A 23,076-nucleotide genomic window follows, 5' to 3' on the forward strand; every position below is an offset into this window, starting at 1 on the left:
TTTTTAGGACAGGTGTGGTAATAGAGAATTATGTATCATATTATAAAACAAATGTAATTGGGTAACCTTGGGCAAGTCACTTTTCTGTGCCTATTTCCTCATCTGTAAAACGGGTATTCAAAACCTGTTTTCCCTCCTACTTAGACTGAGCCCCAAGAGGCACTGTGTCTGACCTGATTATCTTATATCTGCTCCAGCGCTTAATACAGTCCTTGGCACATAGTATTTAACAAATACCACCGTTATTATTGTTTTCAACTCCTCTGCATTTATTCTGCTTAGTTTAGTGCATGGCACATAGTAAGTCCTCAACAAATGCCACAATTATTATTATTACCATTAAAATCCTCTCTTTTCCATAGGTCTGGCATCGAAGAAGATGGCCCTGACTGAGGTAAGATGTAGTCCTTGATACTTCTCACGTACACACGTAAATGTTTAACTTTGCATATTAAAATATTGTTGTCACAGATCCGTCAGCCCAAAACATTCTCTGGGAAGTGCTCTGCCCACCTAAGAACTGGACAGATACCGTTCATTGCCTCGAAATTTTGACATGGCCAATGGGCATGATTTGGGGCTGTTTGCTCTTCTTGAATGTAGAGCCCAGGGATTAGTGGAATTTTGTGTGGTGCTTTAGGGTGCTTGCTCTTAATCCCGTGACTTTGATGCCAAAGGTTTGTCACTAAAGTGGCTATGTCAGTCAGGCTTGAGGGGGGGGAAATCTGAAGTTACTTGCAGCCGAGGGGGAAAAGGATGGTGGTAGTGGTGCTGCAGATGGCAAGTAGGAAGAAATGAGAAGGTCATTTCTAGAGCCCAACTCTCTAAGCTGCTACCTATCTTTCCTCTAAAGTTCTAAGTATTTCACTATATGCCTTCTTTTCCTCTGGTACTGGAACAACATTATGAGAGAGGGATTGACTTAATCTTGTTTACCAGATGCTTAAAAAGTACTGATGTCTTACTGATCATTGGTAATCCAGATTAAAGGGGAAGACTGAGCCAAAGGATCTACTGTACTGTAAATTTCTTGTTGGTATCATTAGGAAAAAGACCAAATTTCAAGTAAAAACCAGAAGCTCTTCGGTCCCTATCTAGAAATGTGGAGATGTTGTGTAGTCATGTTACCTGCAATTTGCTACTCCATTTTCCCTCTACCCCAAATAGCGGTATTCAATAAATCAAGCTTATCCTAATGGCAACTTTTTCATTCAATCGTATTTACTGAGCGCTTACTGTGTGCAGAGCACACAGTAACTTTTATTTCCTAACCTTTACCTGGTTTAGTCTCTTTTTGCCGCACACCCCCTCCCTCCCCCCGCCCTCCAGCCTGCCGTGTTTTCTTGCCTCTTGTGTTTGTGTAGTCCTGAGAAGAGTGTATAATAGAGCAAAAATCGGAGCTAGATCAAAACCAGGAGTCCCTTAGGATAATTCCTATACTCACCCAGTAAATGTAATCCTTAGACAAAATATGGTCCTAACTGCTGTCTTTAAGAAGGTTACTTTATCCTTGCGGGGCATCTGCTGGAAGGGAAGCCTCTCTAGCCAGCGTGAACTGTGATAAATCAAAACATGAAAGAGCATGGGCTTTGGAGTCAGAGGTCATGGGTTCAAATCCTGGCTCCGCCAATTGTCAGCTGTGTGACCTTGGGCAAGTCACTTAACTTCTCTGGGCCTCAGTTACCTCATCTGTAAAATGGGGATTAAGACTGTGAGCCCCCCGTGGGACAACCTGATCACCTTGTAACCTTGCACATTGTAAGCTCTTAATAAATGCCATTATTATTACTATTGTTATTATGATCAAATAATCCCCATGGCTCTATGGATGGGGGGTAGAATATGCAGGGAAATTTATTTTTCTTCATCTGGTGAAGACCAACGTGAGCAACAATCTACTTTTAACTGCTACATCAAATAAAGAATAAGAAATTAGCCGGAAAACGTTTCCGTTCTTGTCTGTAACAAGTAAAACCCACTTATATCTGATGGAGTGCTAGTGGGATTTACATTTTGCAAATAGGCATAGGAGAATAGCTCTCAATATCTGTACTAGAGATATGCTGAAGGCAACCTTAGAAGTAGGAAAAAAAGTAGACTGACACACCTCATTCCCAGTTCCCTCACACCTCAATAGGTCCACGAATATTAGGTCAAATCTAAAAAACTCATTTTTTCCCCTTCTACTTTCCAAGCATAAAATTGGGCTCATCATGGACAAGGGCTAATTCCTAGACTGGCTTAAGGGATAGTGTCTACCTCCTTTAAATCTTTAAAAAGAGAACAGCAGTTTTCCCTGCTACTAGAGTGGAATTCTTTCTGGCTGCTTGATTGTTTACTGACATGCCAGGTATTGTTGTAGATTTGCACCTATATTGTATTAGTAGTATTTATTCAGCGCTGACTGTGTGCAAAGCACTGTACTAAGTGCTGGAAAAGAATACATGGGTGATATTGGCTGATAGTGCTTGAATAGGTTGGACCATGCCAAGGATGCTCTCTAAGGTCTTTGTGTGCTGTACTACTTCTTACAGGGGCACAGTGACAATGATCAGTTACCTCGGGGTGTTGGACCATGTGTCTGCTACATTTGTTCTGTTTCATTGGTTTCCTAGGACAGATGTTAATTTCTTCCCCATCCAAGCAATAGCCAAGGGCATTTGTGTATTACAAGTGGATCTGGCTGAATCACGGCAGTCACAGTTGAGTGGTTCCAAATGTAAAAATAGTTATGGTATTTGTTAAATGCGTACTATGTGTCAAGCACCGTGCTAAGCGCTGGGGAAGATACAAGTTAATTAATATGAAGGTTTTCTGGGTGTGGGGGTAGGTAATGGCTCAATTATAGCTAGTGATGAAAAGGATGAGTATCACATAGTGCAACTCAGAACTCTCTGTTCCTCAGTTTTCAAATCGACAAACAGGGTATAGCTTCAAATGATCTCACAGGGTCGATAGAATGATTAAATATAATATAATATGGTGGTATTTAGGTTTTAATCAGTAATAGATGTGGAGGCTTCACATTTTGGGGAAGCTGCCTTCACTAGGCACCTTTGTGATAATTGTTGAAAACCAAGGTGAAGCACAAGCACTTCTCTGTCTGCACCACCAGTTTTTGGCTGGGAGAAGTGGGTGTATGATTGAAACAGAAAAGAAGCAGCGGTAGTAACCATGCCCAGGAACATAAAGGAATGAGAAGCACTTAATGGAACACTCTTTTGAAACTCAAAATGAAAACGTTTCATTCTAAGACTAAGTTGTTTGACTCCAAGCTCTTTAAAGATCCACCCAGTGGGATTGTAATGAAAATCCACGTGGCATTTGGCGAAAGCCAGTCGACTTGGGTGAATGAAGGAGGAGTCTGTGGTGGCTCTAGTGGATATCAAACCAACACAGAAATTTAGTTTGAATACAAAGTGAGAGAATACATGGAAATCTGACCAGATCCAAATGCTGGTACTTCTTTAATTGCACAAGGTCAGTAAATATGCAAACATCTGTAAATGCACAAGCTTTCCTGGTCTTGAACCCCATTACTCACGATTTACCAGGTGGAGGAAGTAGCAGCCATCTTCAGAAAAAACTAGGAGAAGAGTGAGAGGAGAGAGACAAGTTCATCCTCTCTTGGATTAAAAGAAACTTCCCATATTCTGGCTGGATCTCATGGTCCTTCCAGAAGGTTCTAGTCTCCCAGGGGATTCTAAAAAAATGTAGTCCTTCTGAACCTTAAGACTTGTAATTCCCAGGAGGAGAGAGCTGCCAGAATAAACTTCCAACTCTTCCTTCAGTTCCTTTTTAACTATAGTTCCACCTACAATGGAAATCTGAACATTTTCTCAGAAGTAAAGAGTTCCGTTAGAAAACATCTAGTCCAGCTATAGGGGGGAAAAAGCAACATACTTTCAGTGTCCTGTTTTAATTTAGATCGTGGGTCCTCAGCGGTCCTGTTGCTCCAATGTGCCTGAACCTCTGAAATCAATCAATCAATAATATTTATTGAGCACTTACTGTGGGCAGAGCACTGTACTAAGAGCTTGGGAAAGTACAGTATAATAGAGTTGGTAGACGTGATCTCACGTGCCCAAAGGAGTTTATGATCTACAGAGTGGGAAAGACAATAAAATAAACTATAGATGGGGGAAATCATAGAGTATAAGGAGATATTTACATAAATGCTGAGCGGCCGGGGGTGATCATCAAAGTGTTTAAGGAATTAACATCTAAGTTCATAATTGACACAGAGAGGAAGGTGGGTAGGGGAAATGAGGGCCTAGTCTGGGAAGACCTCTTGAAGGAGATGTGATTTTTAGGAGGGTTTTGAAGGTGAGGACATGGTGGTCTGTCTGATATGAAGGGGGAGGGAGTTTCAGGATAGAGGGAGGATGTGGGCAAGGGGCAGGTGATGAGCTAGATGAGATCGAGGTAAACCTGTCAGAGGGTGGCTTTTGACCTGTCATGTTTTTTGCTTTTTCTTCTTTGCCAGATCCCATCACTCCCAGGACAGCCTGGTGCGGGCCATGGAAAGAAATTAGGCCATCGGGGAGTCGACGCTTCTGGCGAAACCACCTACAAAAAGGTTTCATGCCTAATTTATAGCCATCGGTTTGGTGGGTACAGGCCCTGAGATTAGATAAGGTAGGAGGATGTGAAAGGAGTCTTTAGCACAGAGAATGGTTTGCAATTGGTAGAGTTATCTTGGCTGCTATGGCCATCACTAACCCATCTGCCTCTGGAGCACCGGTTCCTAAATAATAATAATAATAAAAATAATAATGATGGCATTTGTTAAGCCATGGTTAAGCTTAACCATGGTTAAGCATGGTTGTTAAGCCACTGAAATGGATCCTAATAATCAACACCAGAGATAGTTGTTAACTAATTAATAATTAAAATAGACTAGAGGTGGGTGTTTACTTTTTAGAGTAGCTGGATGACTGTCTCCCTACATTCAGAACTTGTCCAAGCTTCTGAGATTCTTGCTTCTATCTAGTACATCTGTGTACTGGTCTTTGGCCAGTTGATGACATTGGTTAAAAACCCCCTTCGGCTGAAATGGCAACTGGAAAAAGGGAAATACAACAGGACAGAAGAAATGTGAGCGCCTTTGGCTAAAAGAAGTCTGTCAATTAAATCCGTGTGTAAGCCAAATAAATAAAATTCAGAACAGTTTTCATTTTCACAGTTTGATATTTGTGATTTTTAAATTTCGATGATTCTTCACTTCAGAATTTTATTTTGGAAATACTGGGCAGCAATTAAACTTGCAGCCTGTTTTCATGCATAATTGTAATATTTATTATTATCATTATTATTATAGCATTTGTTAAGTGCTTACTACACGTCCAGCACTGTTCTATATTTATATTTATTTTAAATGTCAAACTGAAAAAAATTGATTGAATAGAATTGTTATTCTGCAGGAGGAGGGAAAGCTGCTAATGAATTTAGATCCCTCTCTTCAAAAAGGTGTGCTAGAAATCTATCACTTCTTAGTTTTGGTCTATAAAAAAAGAAGCAAGCCTGTTGTAGAACCCAGATAATGATTAAGTTATTTGTGGAGGGGGAAAAAAAGACAGTTGAAAGTACCTTTTCCTTTTTCTTTTGGCAAAAAATCCCTAACTAAAATTAGTTTATATAAGCAACCCAAGTCAACACTTTTAATCTCTAAGCTTCTGTCGAGCCCAGAGTAAGAAGAAGAATGAGTGTTTGGATTTGAAATAGCTCATAGTGTGACTTGCAGTTTGTCATGGCCAAAGGCAGTCAGAAACTCATGAAATTTCTGTCTTAGGCTAACCTGTGTTAGCCTAAAAATATTTTTAAATTTTAAGCCTTTTGTATTCTCAGTCTTCCACCTGGCATTTTACTAAGCATCACGGGATTTATTTAGTATTGGTAGAACATAATCCTTGCCCTTTCTAATGGAACAAAGAAATTGATAAACCCAAATATGAAATGAATAGCAACAGTAGATTGATGTCAATAGCATGAAAGCGTGGGAAGCGGCATGGCCTATTGAAAAAGAACACAGCCCTGGGAGTCAGGGGACCTGGGGAATCAATCAATCAATCAATCGTATTTATTGAGTGCTTACTATGTGCAGAGCACTGTACTAAGCGCTTGGGAAGTACAAATTGGCAACACATAGAGACAGTCCCTACCCAACAGTGGGCTCACAGTCTAAAAGGGGAACTGTCTCAGTTCCCTCATCTGCACAATGGGAATTCAATACTTGTGCTCCCTTCTGCTTAGGCTGTGAGCCCCACGTGGGACCTGATTACCTTGTATCTACTCCAGCACTTAGTAGAGTGCATGGCATATAGAAAGTACTTAACAAATGCCATTATTATTATTGTTATTATTATTATTATCCTCTAACTTAAATATGTTACCCTTTAAGGGTAGCAGCAAGATGAGGGAAGACCACCTTTAAAAAAAATGGTATTTAAGTGCTTACTATGTGCCAGGCACTGTACTAAGCACTGGGGTAGATACAAGCTAATAATAATAATTTTAGTATTTGTTAAGCGCTTACTATGTGCCAAGCACCTTTCGAAGCGCTGGACAAGATACAAGGTAATCAGGTTGTCCCACATGGGGCTCACAGTCTTAATCCCCATTTTCCAGATGAGGTAACTGAGACACAGAGAAGTTAAGTGACTTGCCCAAAGTCACACAGCTGATAAGTGGTAGAGCTGGGATTAGAACCCATGGCCTCTGACTCCCAAGCCCGCGCTCTTCCACTGAGCCATGCTGCTTCTCTAATCAGGTTGGACATAGTCCCCCTCCCACATAGGGGTCACAGTCTTAATTCCCATTTTACAGATGAGGTAATTGAGGCACAGAGAAGTTAAGTGACTTGCCCAAGGTCATACATTATATCAATTCTAGATCTTTTTTTTTCCTTACAAAAAATTATCCCACTGCTGTTATCTTTGGGGCCCATGGCCTGTGAGTCTGAAGAGAGGGTGAGGTAATGGGGACATTCATTCATTCATTCAATCATATTTATTGAGCGCTTACTGTATGCAGAGCACTGTACTAAGCACTTGGGTAGTACAAGGCGGCAACAAGGCGGCAACATAATGAAGGTGAGGGGAGAGAAAGGGTGTTTAGTTACCCCTTAGTTCCGGTTTCATTCATTCAATCGTATTTATTGAGCACTTACTGTGTGCAGAGCACTGTACTAAGCGCTTGGGAAGTACAAGTCGGCAACATATAGAGATGGTCCCTACCCAACAATGGGCTCACAGTTTCTGGGCACATTAGTATTGTTGGTTTCGAGTCTGAAAGGAAAACAAGAACAAAAATGAAAAACAAAGCCCTCTTCCCACTACTCATCTTTGGAATATAGGTTTTTCCAATTTAAAAAAAGAATAATAATAATTCAGTGGTAAATAGGATGTGCTTTTTATTTTAAGTAAAGACTGAGGTTTTTAAAAATCTAAAACAGTTGGAGTTTTAACTTTTAAGCTTCAAATAGAATGACACCTGCAAGGCAAGTGTTTCTTGAAAATGAGGTTTCTAAATAATTGCAAAGGCTAAATGAACACCCAAAATCACAGCAACCTGTTGATGCTCATCATAATGTTAAGGAAACCATTCTCAATTTTGGGAATCGGATGCCACCATAGAGCAAAAACAATAATATTCAGGTCTTGGTTTTAAGGTTGAGCCTTTATAAGGGAACGAGAAGAATGATCACATTCAAAGAAGACTGACCATAAGTGCCAAGTTGTCTCTAGATTCCTTACAGAAAATCACCAAGAGAGTTGGGTAGGTGAGGGGCATTTAGAACACATATAAAACTGACCAAATCCTTCAGAGTTCCCAATCCAAAACACATGTCGATTCTACTGCTGATGGAGGAGATAAGGACATTGCATCTCACAACTGTTCTAAATCGTCTTAAGTTGGCTTAACCCTAGCAGAATTAGCATGGGTTCATAAATCGACGTAAGTTTTTTGTTTTATTTTCTTAACATTTTCACGGCTGAAATGGGATTTTGCCCTAACTTTTAAGAATAGAATCGGATAGAAATTGGGTTAAATGGGGGCAAAACCCCTAAAAATCCATACCCACTTATCTTTCCTTAGTCTAGGTGTTGCCCTCTGTTGACTGGTGACATTTATGGCCCTCACTCCTTCTCAACTTTTACACCTCCCCCTTTACCGGGAGTGGCAAACTTAGAGAATACCGGGGCCTCTGGATCCTCTTCAGTCATCCAGCCGAGCTATGTCAGGGGGTTCACCCTGCTGAGTTGACTGAGCATCAAAAATACAAGATGTATTGACTGCATTGTGCTTCTCCATAGACCACCTCATCCACCCTGAAGGGAGCCATCCAGTTAGGAATTGGCTACACAGTGGGGAATCTGAGCTCCAAGCCAGAGCGAGATGTCCTTATGCAGGATTTTTACGTGGTGGAAAGCATCTTCTTCCCCAGGTATGATTCTAGGAGTATGTGGGAGACTAAATCTGAGGGAGGAGGTTTGAGGCCTTCTGGCTCATCTTCTCAGACTGGACCTATTCTGGGACAGTCATTCACATCCAGAACCTTCAAGGCATTTGTTTTAATCTGCTGTCTGTTCAGGCCAAGAGAGTTGATCAAGAGCAAATGTGAATAATGAAACATCAGAACCCAAGCACTGCCATTTCCCTGCCAGCCAACCGCTTGGTTAGGGTTGGACTTTTTAACTTCCCTGACTTTCCCTCCGATCACGGATTATGGGCTTCTTGTCCATGAATTTATCCAACTCCTTCCTACACCTGTTAATATTTTCAGGCTGCACAACTTCCATGGTAATGAATTCCATTTGCTTACCATCCTCTTTTGTGTGGGGAAAAAAAAATTCCTCTGGTTTGTTTGAACGTACCTCCTTCTAGCTCCAGTGGGTGACCACTAGACTTGGTGGTGTGGGATGTGGTGAATGACAATTCCATAATCACCATGTCCCCATCTTTCTTGATTTGGTAAACCTCAATCAGGTCCCCTCTTAACTTGAATCTTCTCAGATTGAAAAGTCCTAATCTTTTTTCAGTTGATTTTCATATGGGAATTGTTCCATCCCCTTGCTCATCTTGGCTGCCCTTCCTGCCTAAGGTGCGGCCAGCAAAACTACATGTGGTATTCTAAATGAACCAAGGTTTCATACAGTGACCGGATTTGTGCTTGTTGTTTCGTTTTCTCCCCACCTGGGCAAGACTCGGCCTTTAATTGGCTTTTTGGCTGCCAAATAACATCTCTGGACAGTGTTCACTGAATTGACTGGATTCTTTAGTATTTGGTAGAAACACATAAGTAACCCCATCCTGGCTGTTAAACCAGTCCGGAACGTGGGGTTGTTTTAACATGATTTTTAAAATGACTTAAATAAACTCAGCTCTCCCTCCCTTTATAAATCAGGTTCTTTCTGCATGAATTCAGACATATACCCCCAAATTGGGGATTTGCACTGGAGTAGTTTTTGGAGGTGCATGCATGGCTTCAACCGGGACTCGGGGGATGAGTGAATCTGACTCTGCTTTGCTTAGGTTTTGGATGGCTCAGAGCCATACTCCCATGGGAGGGAGGCTTAAGAGGGCTTGACTCGGGTTTCAGGAAGGTTGGCAGAACCTTTGACGCTATCCGAGAAGGACAAAGGACTCCTGAGTCCCTCAGAGTGTTGGCTGAACAAAGTGCACCTGTGAGACTCTGCCAAGCCACCCGAACCAACCACTCCAGAGGAGGCTTTTCTCTACTTCCTTTCCACCTCCCACCCCCAGCACAAGTGCAGCTGAATAGAGCATGCACCTAAGCACGGCTGTTTAGCTTCTTGATGCCCTCCTCGGACTGCCGAAAGCTTCGTGTGTAATGTGACCTATTCAGCTGTAGCTCCGAGTTGACCTGAGCCGGCTCCATCCCAGTTAAGCCAAACTGTGGCCAGACATGCCAACTCTTTTTGAGCCTCCTGAAGCTTGAGGCAGGTTCTGATTGGCTCAATAGAGCCATATGAAACACACACTCTGTTCAGCAATGCCTCAGAAATACTCGGTGGGACTTGGCTGAACCTGAAGAAGTCTGAAGCCTAACATTCCTTTCAAAATGTTAAACTGGTTTTGATTTACACTGATTCACTTTGCACTGCCTTTTACTGGAACACCAGCTCAGAGTAAAGGGAGGGAGGGGCCTTTCCTTTGAAGGATGGTTCACTTTAAGTCCCACGTGCCACCTTCGTGAAAGGAAGAATCTGAGAATCCTAGGGTCCAAAAGAACTTTGAGAAGTCACTTAGTTCACCCCCCTGACTGCACATAAACTGTTTCCAGCTAGCCTTGGGCCTGTTGTCATTGTAAGGATCACCGATCCCTCCTTTGGAACCAATTCTCGGGTTCTTTGATGCTGGAAGCTTTTCCCGATATCCAGCTTGAATCCCTCTTGCTGCAGTTGCTCATGGGAATTGGTGCAAAGTATGCCAGTTCTGTGGCCACATTAAATGGCTTTTGGTTTCTCATCATGCCTGGAAATTTAGCCTTCCTATTGTGAGTCTGAACTTACAGTCTTAGAACACTGGCATTTCAAGACCCAGGCTGACCTGCTGTGGATCCCTCAGAGCTCTTCTGGGCCCGGAGGCTCTGGAGCCAGGTTGGGCCAGATCTGGGGGTCACACACCCCCAGGGTGAAAAGTAGCCAAGGAAAGAGGCTGGGCTGGGTTTGCAAGCCCCTCAGGCCCAGTATGACATCCCTTCCTCCATGCCATTTTGAGCTATGATGAGTGAGGAAATCTTTACCGCTAGGTCAAGGTGGGGTCCTGAGCCTATTTCGAGCTCTTGCATCTTTGGATGGGCTGGGGCTGGCACATCAAGGAGTGGGGGAGATCTGTAGAACCACTGTCCCAGGCCCAGCCTGCGCCTTGTTTCCTGGTCTCTTGAGCTCATATTTGCCTCGGGTCCGTGACCAGGGGACAGGGATGGAGACAACAGCTCGGAGCGGTGCAGAGACCCCTCAGCCTCTTCATTTGCATGGTCCTGGATGATTGACAGATCGAGCCTAAAACAACATGAATTATTCACATATTCAGAGGGAATTTTGGCTTCATTGTGATTCCAGGCTGGAAGATAACATTGGATGATTCTTTTCCTCTCCCTTCTAAATGCCAAAGTCTAAATGTAATTCTCATCCCTCCATCATCAGTGACAGGAATTTACAGGCCCTCTAGCACGGTCTTGTAGTCCGGTCCTAGTCACTTAGGGATTGTCCAGAAGAAGTGTGAGCCATGATCCCTGTCCTCCAGGAGCTCCAGCCCTCTGGGGGGGAAGACAAGCACAGATGAGAGTTAAGACTACATAAGCAGAAATAAAAGTAACCAGCACATGCAGATAAACACACCAAATAAACCTACAAGGTGAATCACAAATCCAGATAAGGCTGACGGGATGGCAAGGCTGGAATGCTGGATAGATATAAATGAAGAGATGCCTTTTTGAAAGATCTCTGAAGGTGGGGAGTGGTATGGTTTGGCAAAACTGAAGGGGACATGAACAACTGGTCTGAGTTGGCGGTGTCGTGTGCAAGAGACAATGAAGAGGTTGTTGGGAACTGCGGGGAGGGCAAACCTGAATGTAGGAAGAGAAGAGGGGAGTCTTCAAGCTAATGATCAGGAGCTTTTGTTTAGACAAGAGGTAAAAGGGGAGCTTCTGAGCATTGCATGTCTTTTCATAGTCTCCTGCCTTTGTCTCATAATTCCCCAGTTGCCTCAGGGTTGAGCTGCATAAGAACCCCTATCCTTGTATTTGAAAATGTGATCCCAGAATTTGACTAGCAGGTTAAAGGAGGGAGGAGATTTAATGACTATTCACACCCATTTCTGCCTTGTGTCCTTTCCATGCAGTGAAGGAAGTAACCTCACCCCAGCTCATCACTACCCCGACTTCAGATTCAAAACCTATGCGCCAGTGGCTTTTAGGTATTTCCGAGAACTCTTCGGCATCCGTCCAGATGACTATTTGGTATGTGGTGCTGGCGGGGAGGGTGGGGGAAGGGATGTGTGTATGTGTGTGTGTATAATGGTCCTCCCTAATGGATTAGCAGAATATTCCCCAAGGTAGGATTAATCTTCCGCCCTGGCCTTGATATTCAACCGAAGATGGCAGTGCTTTAGAAAAAATAGAAGGAAGGGGCGTGGCACGGTGTACTCATCCTACCTTCTGGGTTTGGTGGGTTTCCGCAAATCCATGATGCTCAATTAAGAAGAATTGTAGTATCAGTGCAAAGGGAATCCTTCAGGGCTCAGCTGGTGGGCTCATCCGTACAAACTTCACCTCCTCCCTAGCCTGCAACAGAATTCATTTGTAAGCAGTTTGATTCTCGAGGTTTCAGCCCGGAACAGCTCTAGAAAATCAGGCTTTTGGAGTTGGACCCCCTGTGTATGTATTCTGGGGAGGGGCTACTGAATGCAGCCCTTCCCACGGTTACTGCCAGTTTGATTAGAAGAACAAGAGGCTGCCAGAAACCGCCCCAGTGAACATGCTTCTCCTGGAACAGATGTAGGCCCAGAAAAAAAAAAAGGAACAATTTGAATGGAAAATGATACTCTACAATAGCTCCATTACTCCTGAAAGGGTCCCCATCTGTGTAATTTGGAAGAATATGTGTCAGTTTGATAATAAGGGAGAGAAAATCTAGTGCTGGGGGTGGGGGAGGGAAAGGTACTACATGGTGAGGGGGAAGGTCACTGCTGTGATTTGTAGCCACTTCTCATGTTGGCTGTTGCCCACTCCAACAGTCCATCTCCTTAATTTTGCATGAGATAATTAAGTTGATAGTCTTAGATCATTAATCCAGTCCGGGCTGAAAGCTGCTTTCCGTATCTATTGACGAGTATTTAATTTATTGCTTGGCTTTGTGATTCCCAGTTGGTTCTCTTTTTGTTCTCTCCTAATGTAATTCCCTATCCAGTCTCCCCCCTCCCATGGCCTCTTGGTCTATTAATGGTTTGACATGGGGGATGTAGTATTAATGACCAAGGAAATCTTCTCCTTTGCTCCTTGTTTTTCTGCATGCTTTTCTGTGTCTCTCCCAGTTTGGGAATGCAGTAGCCATTTATTTCTCAGGTTGTCTCTGTGGGGAATTGTCTGGGTAGGATCCAGGTGTCATGAGAAAAGTTCTACAGCTGCTTCTTCTTCAGTGGCAAAAAGATGCCCATCCCCTCTACTCCCTCCTACTTGCTAGAGACTGTCACTGGGACACTGGATATTCTAAAACTGGGCCTTGCCACAACCATTGCCCAGTAGCTTGTAGAAAATTTCCAGGAGAAAAACATCTTGAATTTACTCAGTCTGAGGGCTACGCTAAATAATAATAACAATAATAATAATTAAGGGATTTAAGTACTTCCTTTGTGCCAGGCACTGTACGCAAGCTAATTATTCCCTGTCTCGTGTGGGGCTCACAGTCTCAAATCCCATTATACAGATGAAGACGAGGTAACTGAGTCACAGAGAAATGAGGTGATTTGCCCAAAGTCACACAGCAAAGTCACAGTGGCAGAACCCATGACCTTCGGACTTCCAGGCCTGTACTCTATTTGCTAGGCCATGCTGCTTCTCATGTGTTTTGGTGTTTTTTATTAATTAATTAATAATTAATTAATTCTAATGAATTAATTCTAATTAATAATAAATAATTAATACAATTATTTATTTTATTTTTCCCCCAACCATGGGTCTGAGGGAAGATATTTAGATCCATCAGTGATATTTATTGAATGCTTACTGTGTGCAGAGCCCTGTACTGAGTGCCTGGGAGAGTATTCATTCATTCATTCATTCATTCAATTGTGTTTATTGAGCCCTTACTGTATGCAAAGCACTGTACTAAGTGCTCGGGAGAGTACAATATAACAAAAAATGACACATTCCCTGCCCACAACGAGCTTATGGTCTAGAGGGGGAGACAGTCATTAATATAAATAAATAAATAAATAAATTACAGTTTTGTGCATAAGTGCTGTGGGGCTGAGTGGGGGATGAATAAAGAGAACAAGTCAGGGTGCTGCAGAAGGGATTGGGAGAAAAAGAAAGAGGGCAGGGAAGGCCTCTTGGAGGAGATGTGCCGTCAATAAGGCTTTGAAGGTGGGGAGAGTAATTGTCTAAGTACCATACAAGAGTTTCTAGATATGCTTGTGCTGCTTCAAAGGCCAGAGAGGAGGTTAGGGAGTAAGCGGTCCAGAAATTGCCCTGCCTCTTCCTTCCCCTATCAAAGGATGCTCCAGAAAGGATTTAGGACCAGAAGGTTAAGGAGGACTTTAGGATGTAGCACACATTGAGGGTGGTGTCCCGATCATATTTGTTGACAACAATTGGGAACGATGTGGAATTCTAACATGTCTCTATAAATCAATCAATGGTAGTTATTGAGCACTTACTAAGTGCTTGGGAGAGTACAAAAGAATTAGCAGATACCTTCCCTGCCCATAATGAGCTTACAGTCTATATTCTGTGTCGAACAGAACCATCTCTCTCTGAAGAGTTTTAATGGCAGTGTAGTGGTGGAAAGAGCCCTTGGCCAGAAATCAGGTTCTATGACTACATAGCTCTATCCCTAAGTCACAAGTCAATAATAATAATAATAATGATGGCATTTATTAAGTGCTTACTATGTGCAAAGCACTGTTCTAAGCGCTGGGGAGGTTACAAGGTGATAAGGTTGTCCCACGGGGACTCACAGTCTTAATCCCCATTTTACAGATGAGGTAACTGAGGCACAGAGAAGTTAAATGACTTGCCCAAAGTCACACAGCTGACAATTGCTGGAGCTGGGATTTGAACCCATGACCTCTGACTCCAAAGCCCGTGCTCTTAACACCGAGCCACGCTGCTTCTTAATGTACCTGTAACTTAATGTACCTGGGCCTCAGTATCTCCAACTGTATAGTGAGCTAACATTTTTTTAGGCTATTTGTTAGGTTCCAGGCACTGTACTAACCGCTGGGGTAGATACAAGCTAGTCAGGTTGGACATAGTTCATATCCCACGTGGGGCTCACAGTTTTAATCCCCATTTGACAGATGAGGTAACAGGCTCAGAGAAGTTAAGTGACTTCCCCAAGGTCACACAGCAGACAAGTGGTGGAGCCAGAATTAGAACCCAGATCCTTCTGACTATCCGCTAGGCCATGCTGCTTCTCTGACATCTGCCCCTATCTTCCTCACAGATGTCTACGTTGCACAGAATAATTCATTCATTCATTCAGTCGTATTTATTCATCATCATCATCAATCGTATTTATGGAGCGCTTACTGTGTGCAGAGCACTGTACTAAGCGCTCGGGAAGTACAAGTCGGCAACATAATGTACTGAGCACTCACGGGATGTACTGAGGAAAAATGAAATAGTCCCCTCCCTAAAGGAGCTCACATTTAGGGGGAGACAAACCCAGCAACAAAGGCATAAATTCAAATTTCAACCATTCAGCAAATATAAGAAACAAGCGCAGTATGGCAAGCCATCTCCTGATCCAGTAAATGAAAGGTTTACCCCAACATTTTATAGTTCATGAAGATGCGCTTCACCCCCACCCCTCCCCGCCCCCACAGTACATGGCAGATTTACCCCAACATCTTAAAGTTCATAAAGATGTACCTCCTGCCGGGAGGCAGGACTCGGAAGCTGTGATGGGTGAGTTACGCTCATGCTGTAAGATTCGGGTGGGAGACAAGATCAAGTACGTGAGAAAGGAAGTATCTGGTTAGTGGGGGGGGGTTCTATTAATTTTACCTGGGTTTAGGTTGGGTTTCAATGTCAGTTAGAGGCCTTATTTAGCTATCCAACTGCCCCAATATTGTACATTCCTATGACCAGGGTTTGTGGTTGTATTCTATAGCAGTTCCCTGACCACAATTCTCCCAGCTTCTTGAAAACCTCAAATGGCTGTAGTGCTTTTGGTCCCAGAAGGACCAAGCTGTTGGGAATTAGTGAAGACAAGTTTTTTTCATAATGTCTTATAATCAATAGTATTTTATTCAGCATGTACTGTACTAAGCATTTAGCTTATACATTTCAATTTGGACATTTGATATTCGCTCCAACCCCACAACACTTATGTACTATCTTTAAATCATATGTTATGAAGTACTTATTTATTCCTATTAATGTCTGTCTCCCCCCTCTGGACCTTGAGCTCATTATGGGCAGGGAATGTGTTTGCTAATTCTGTTGTATTCTCCCAAATGCTTAGTACAGTGCTCCACACACAGTAAGCACTCAACGAATACAATTGATTGATTGATTTAGCACTGTACTCATTTTTAAATTGAGATTGGGAGAAATAAAGAAATCTCCGTGGTGAAGAGCCCTGTGTCTGAAGCTTCTCCACCTTTCCTCTTTGCTTCTTAGTATTCCTTGTGTAATGAGCCTTTGATCGAGCTTTCTAACCCAGGGGCCAGTGGTTCAGTCTTCTACGTTACCAGCGATGACGAGTTTATCATCAAAACTGTAATGCATAAGGAAGCAGAATTCTTGCAGAAGTTACTTCCTGGTTACTACATGGTACGTATTGCTTTTCTCATGTTTGAAGTATATGGCCCTTAGTTCAGCCTGTTGAGTTAAACAAACCTAGGTAATGGTTCTAGATTAGAGACCGCGAGCCTGTTCAGTCAGTTCCTTCAGTTCAGACTTGCTGAACCCCAGTCACCGTTTGAAATTCTTTGCTGAGGGAAAAATGACCCAACAAATCCCAGAATCCCTAGGCTGAAAATTCCTGAAAACAGACCATGCTTTTCAGAGGGTTTTTCTGGGCTTGATTCCGGGGGGATCAAAGGATACGTTTATAAAGAAAACTCAATCATGTGGTAAAACGAGACACAGAGCATTCAACTTTCATCGAGCCCCAACTCCCTGCTTTCCCTCTCTGTCTTTGGACAGTCACATGCCCTTCCACTCCCCTATCAGATGTGTACATCCTCTCGTTTTCCTCCTTTAATTAGTGGTGGCTATCCCTGAGTCTGTAACCCAGTGGGAGAGTGTCATATGAGTCTCTCTTTGAAAATGTTAGGTTTATGAATTGCCACAGGAGGTGAAGCTAAGTTCCTGGCCTTACTTCTGGCTGGAGAGAGATTGTAGTGGGAAGAGAAAAACCACCCGCCGTGATAAGAACAAAAGTACCTTTCCATTTTCCACAGTCCCCTGTTTGGCTAGAAGCTTAATCAAAGTGCTTCTCCATCCCTCTTAGAATCATAGGGCTGGAAGAGGCCCTAAATAGGTCCCACTTTGTTTTCCTCACAGGTTTCTGTTGCTTTTACTTCTTCCTCTCTCTTTCTTTTCCTATAGAACCTAAACCAAAACCCTCGGACCCTACTTCCAAAGTTTTATGGGCTGTACTGTGTTCAATCAGGGGGAAAGAACATCCGGGTGGTGGTAATGAACAACATTCTTCCCAGAGTCGTGAAAATGCACCTGAAGTTTGACCTCAAGGGCTCGACTTACAAACGGCGGGCAAGCAAGAAGGAGAAGGAGAAATCTATCCCCACGTACAAGGACCTGGATTTCATGCAGGACATGCCCGAAGGCCTGATGCTGGATGCTGACACCTTTAGCGCACTAGTGAAAACCTTACAGAGAGACTGTTTGGTAAGGAGGCAGTTCATGGGCATGATAATATAATCCCAGAGCCAAGAACTGTTAAAACATTGGTCTTTTGGGCTTTGATCTACAAAGCAGGAGAGAGAGCAAGAATAATGTGATTGGTTTTGGTTTTTTTTTTTAAGTTTGAGGTTCTTTTTTAGAGTTGGAACTGAACCTCTGAACACCAGTTGGTTTTATTTTTGATCTCGTGACAGAAGATCATTCAGTCAATCAGTGTTAGTGAGTGCTTACTTTCTGCAGAGCACTGTACTAAGTGCTTGGGGGAGTACAATACAAAGAATTGGTAGACATGTTCCCTGCCCACAAGGAGTTTACAGTATAGAGATTACTTAGACTGTGAGCCCCATATGGGATAGAGACTTCGTCTGGGCTGATTAACTTGTCTCTACCCCAGAGCTTAGAACAGTGATTGACATATAATAAGCACTTAACAAATATAATAATAATAATAATAAGGTTTAAATCTGAGGCTCCAACGTAGGTTTGACCTTCTGGACCCTAAGATGGTCCAGAAAGCAAAGGCCTTGCACTGACTGTGGGTCAGTGAAAAATGTCAAGTGTATAAACTGACAGGGGATACAGGAGAGATCAAAAATGCTTTCTGGAGAATTGGGTCTGCATAAGTACTGAATTAATTGTGGTATTGTGTGTGTGGTTTGTTTCGTTTTTTGAACCCCATGGTGACTTGTAGGTGTTGGAAAGTTTTAAAATCATGGACTACAGCTTGCTGCTTGGGTTACACAACATAGACCAGCAGGAGCGGGAGCGGCAGACCGAGGGAGCCCAGAGCACATCGGACGAGAAACGCCCAGTTGGACAGAAGGCGCTCTACTCCACGGCCATGGAATCCATCCAGGGTGGGGCTGCCCGGGGGGAATCGATAGACACAGATGACACGTAAGTGGCGAATGTGATCTGTGGGTCACTGAGTGAAACGAAGCAGTCTGGACAGATGCTCTCTCCCAAGAGTCAGTGTTAGTTGCTGTAGCCAACTTTTGATTGTCCAAACTAATGGGTTCTGAGAATAGAACAAATAACCTAAAGCCATAGATGAGCAAAATATCTTTTTCAACCAATTATTTCAATCTCTCCCTCTACTTACTAAGAAACAGCAAAGCTGAGGGGTTTCACCGCCGCCCCCTCACCTCCCGGTCCTTTGTCAACCCTTGGTAGAAGGATTGCCAGCAGTGAAATGGCCAAAAGTTAGGCAGCATAAAATAAGCAGAAATAATGGAGCCTGAATGATCTATAAACTGGGTAATTCACCCCCTGAATTCTTCTATGTCCTTAGGTTTTTTTGTGAAATGGATCTTCTTCCTCTTTAGTAATTGAGAAACAGACACATAGCCAATAGAGATGTTATTCCACAGCATTTGACCAAAGACCCAGAAAGGGTCAGTGATATCAGAAAGGATGCAAGGCATGAGCCAGCTGAGCCAAGAGCTGTGACCGGAAGCCATACCCTCCAAAGCTTCCCCTCCTAGAGAGCAATCAACAGTATTTATTGAGCACTTACTGCATGTGGGGTGCTGTACTAAGCTCAGCGCTTGGAAGAGAACAATACATCAGAGTTGGTAGACATTTTCCCTGTCCATAAGAAGTTTAACCTGGGTTCAGCTCTTGCTGAGGGCCATAAATGGTGGCAGGCCCGTTCTTGGTTTGTTGGAGACAGGAGGTGGAAAGAGTTGGCGGGAGAGAGAGCATCTCTACACATCTTCAAACCATTTTGGCCTTTATAGGGATTGGCCTGAGTGAAGAGGTCAAGAAGGAGACTAGAAAGGTTTAGCAGGTGAGAGGAGAGAGAGAGGAGACGTGCATTGTCTGAGATGTGTGTGTAGGGGAAGCTTGCTAGCCCTAATAGTAATCCCAAGCTGCAGTTGTTCTGTGAACCCCCTATTCAGAGCCTGCATAAAAGATCATGGTATGTCATATTTCCATCTGGGTCAGAGGCAGTCAGCTGCCAGGGTCGAGCTATTTGGGGAGCCTGGTTCTTCTTGTGGAAGACAGATCCCTGGCACTCCGATGCATATCGATGATTTGAAACGTGCTTATTAATCTTACTGGAATTCTAATAGTAGCATAGGCTATCTGGAGGGCCCTTGGGCTTTCAGAATAAGTTGATTTTTTCTTGCTTAGCCAACGCTGTCATTGACTCCCCATGGTGAATTTCCTGCCTGACGCTAGGGCCTTGAACGCTTGGCTTCAGAATCAATCGTATTTATTGAGCACTTACTGTGTGCAGAGCACTGTACTAAGTGTTTGGGAAGCGCTGTTACTAGAGAGTGCGGGGAGCTGGTGAGAAAGCCTTTTAGGGAAAGTCACCTTCCCTCCCTTGGTGTTCACAGTTTTTGAACATGTGGGTCCAAAATGGGGTTGCGCTAGCAGTGACTTGCTCCCAAGAGCCAGAATCCAGCCAAGAGCCATGGGAGCCCTCCACTGTTTTGCAGCTTAAAGGGCAGAAAGTACGTTTATTAAACTTAAGCCTTTATCAGCTCCCTTCCCCACTTTCCAGTGTCCATATTCCAGTTTTGGGTCTCAGCAAGTGGGATTTTCCTATCGGACCCTGGGGTGACAGGTGGGCCAGTCTGTGCTCTGGATTTCGCAGTTATTTTTCCACTGCCTTCTTTCTGCCAAGGAGCCAGGCTTGGCGGCGGATGCTCCCTGAGAGATTACCCGCTCTCAAAGTCGTCAGGTCCCTCTAGTACGTCTAGCAGGATGGCTGCTGTAACATAACCCACTCTCCCTTTACCCGCTCCCCTATTCATGCGGCTCTTCTTTGGACCAGATATGACAGCCACTGCACATTCCTCTTTCCTGCAGGATGGGTGGGATCCCCGCGGTGAATGGCAAAGGGGAGCGTCTTCTGCTACATATAGGAATCATCGATATCCTACAGTCCTACAGGTAGGTGACCCGGTTAGCTGCTGGGGCCACATGCGCTCCAAATTCCCCTCTAATCCTTTCAACTGGGGAGAGATTAGGCCTGGCCACCTGGGACTGAGTCTTCCAAAAAGAATTTAAAGCCTACCCTGGTTACTTCAGTAGCCAGTGTAAAAAAATGTGGGGTGAAGGGGACCATCTTCCTAATTCAAAGAGCTTTCTATTGCATAAGCTCCCTGCCTGACCTTAATCAGAATTTAGAAACCAGAATGCTCTAGTCACTTGGGTAATACCTCAGGAAGAATTTGAATATCCTTCGTTCTTCCTTCCTGAGAAAGTTTAACCTTCTCAGTAGAGCCGGGAGCAAAGGACATTGGAAGTGAGTGCATTGGTTAACTAGGGTGGCTGTTTTTTTCTTTCTAGATTCATCAAAAAGCTGGAACATACTTGGAAGGCTCTTGTCCATGATGGGGTGAGTTTGAAGTGCACGTTTCAGCGGCCTTTCCTCTGGGTTATGATGTAACCATTGTGATGCACTCCTGGTTGGGATTTCTCACCCTCAATTGGGCTTTTGAAAGCCTGCCCCCAGCATCCCCTTCCATCAGGACTCCTGCCCGGCAGGAACGAACAGACTGAGGGGGTCCACGGTGCCAGAAGCCCCAGCCCCTTTCTCAGGCTCCATGCCGACCTTGGCTGTGGCAGGGATGATCTCTGGTCTTACTGGTGTTTGTGAATATCCTCAGGTCCCCACTGGAAGAACAGGATTGTGGGGCTCCAGTTCTCCGAGAAAAGCGACCAGGCCCCCAACTGAAGTGTGATTCAGGTCTCCCAGCCACCAGTTCCCATCAAGGCTGGGCCCAACAATTTCTTTTTGATCCTGTTCCTCACCCCACCCCCCAAATCCTGAATCCATCAGGAGGTGAATGTGGCTCAGGCCTAGCTGGGGTCCTTTGGGATCCAAAGCTGGGGGAGGAGTCCTAAGTTTAGCCCATACCTCAAAGTCCTACTGACTTTTCATTATTGTTTCCTCCTCCCTGTAATATGTTTTAGTACCCATCTCCATTGCTAAACTGTAAGCTCCTCAGGGGCAGGGATCAAGTCTTCCAACTCTATTGTATTATCCTCTCCCAAGATGGTCTGTGCTCTGCACAAGGTAAGTGCTCAACATATCTGCTGTGTGACCTTGGGCAAGCCATTTAACTTCTCTGTGCCTCAGTTACTTCATCTGTAAAATGGGGATTGAGACTGAGCGCCCCACCTGGGACCACCTGATTACCTTATATCTACCCCAGCACTTAGAACAGTGCTTGGCACATAGAGCGTAACAAATAGCATTATTATTATTATATACCATTAATTGTAATTTAAGAATGACATGTCTTGTGTCAGTCTACTGCCTCACTTTGCTCCTGACTTTAAGGCAGGCAGGCATACAAAAGTTTCCTATCTATCCCTCTGTGGACTTGCTCACCTAGCCCTCTCTTGAATGGAGGCTGGGGGGAAGTTGGGAAGCAGTATGGCCTAGTAGAAAGAGCGGAAGTCTGGGAGTAAGGGGACCTGGGTTTTAATCCTGGCTTTGCCACTTTCCTGCTGTGTGACCTTGGGTAAGTCTCTGTGCCTCAGTTCCCTCGTCTGTAAAATGGGGATTCAGTACCTGTTCTCCCTCCTTCGTAGACTGTGAGCCCCATGTGGAACAGGGACTGTGTCCCACCTAAAAAACTTGAATCTATCCCAGCGCTTAGAACAGTGCTTGACACATAGTAAGTGCTTAACAAATACCATAATTATCATTAAGTTATAGGGGGTAGGGAGAGGAGTCACTTTCCATTAGGGGTGAATGAGGTGGGTTGGAACAAGAGAAGGAAGCTACCCTCTTACCCGTATCTAGAAAATAAACACCTTATTCACATAACTGTCTTTGGGATTCAGGACTATAAAAGGCAAGGTTCCCCCCTGCCAATTGAAATATTTAAAATAATATCAGCGAAAGGGAAATGAGATGCGATCACTATGTACACATTGGTGCCTTCTTTTCTTCCAAATTTGAGTGAACTTCAAATGTATTCATTTTTCTTGGTGCTGTGGGAATGTTATGTTTATTTACATAACAAGCACCATTATCAGCCCTGCAAAATATAGGTACCCTCTTCTCTGCCCATATCCTAAATCCATTCCAAATTGTAATGAAAACCTAATCAAAATGCAGGCAATGCTCCCGGTTTATCTGTAGTATCAAAGTGGATTGGGTACAGGGAAAATGAGCTAATTAAAGCAGCATTCAAAAGGAGGATGAATTTCCGCAAGATTTCATTTTTATTTTTGGAATAAATAAAAGGGTGTAACACTCCTTACCGCTCCTGTTTCAGGACACGGTTTCGGTTCACCGACCCAGCTTCTATGCTGAGAGATTTTTCAAATTCATGACTAACACTGTTTTTCGGAAGAACTCGTGTAAGTACGCTCAATTTCTCAAGACTAGTCGGGTCACAGGAGTGGGTGAGAATGTTTGTTCATCATTTCCATGAGAAGATAAGTGTCCAGGGAGCCCATTTCTGTTGCTTCCCCTCACACCGTGG

At 43.7% G+C, this 23,076-nt stretch overlaps 1 protein-coding gene across 2 annotated transcripts in view; it reads left to right on the forward strand.

Moving 5' to 3' along the window:
- Positions 1-365: 365 nt before the first annotated feature.
- PIP5K1C (phosphatidylinositol-4-phosphate 5-kinase type 1 gamma) overlaps positions 366-23,076 on the forward strand; it is a 41,190-nt gene continuing 18,479 nt past the window's right edge. For both annotated transcript variants that reach the window (XM_038770665.1, XM_038770666.1), the window contains exons 1-10: positions 366-394; positions 4,487-4,579; positions 8,316-8,446; positions 11,869-11,986; positions 16,373-16,525; positions 17,306-17,605; positions 18,312-18,517; positions 20,441-20,524; positions 20,924-20,972; positions 22,867-22,951. In XM_038770665.1, coding sequence (XP_038626593.1) covers positions 380-394; positions 4,487-4,579; positions 8,316-8,446; positions 11,869-11,986; positions 16,373-16,525; positions 17,306-17,605; positions 18,312-18,517; positions 20,441-20,524; positions 20,924-20,972; positions 22,867-22,951 — 1,234 coding nt within the window. In that variant the 5' untranslated portion in view covers positions 366-379. The remainder of the gene's footprint in view (positions 395-4,486; positions 4,580-8,315; positions 8,447-11,868; positions 11,987-16,372; positions 16,526-17,305; positions 17,606-18,311; positions 18,518-20,440; positions 20,525-20,923; positions 20,973-22,866; positions 22,952-23,076) is intronic.

This window comes from Tachyglossus aculeatus, chromosome X2, assembly GCF_015852505.1.
Source record: "Tachyglossus aculeatus isolate mTacAcu1 chromosome X2, mTacAcu1.pri, whole genome shotgun sequence".
Classification (NCBI taxonomy): Eukaryota; Metazoa; Chordata; class Mammalia; order Monotremata; family Tachyglossidae; genus Tachyglossus; species Tachyglossus aculeatus.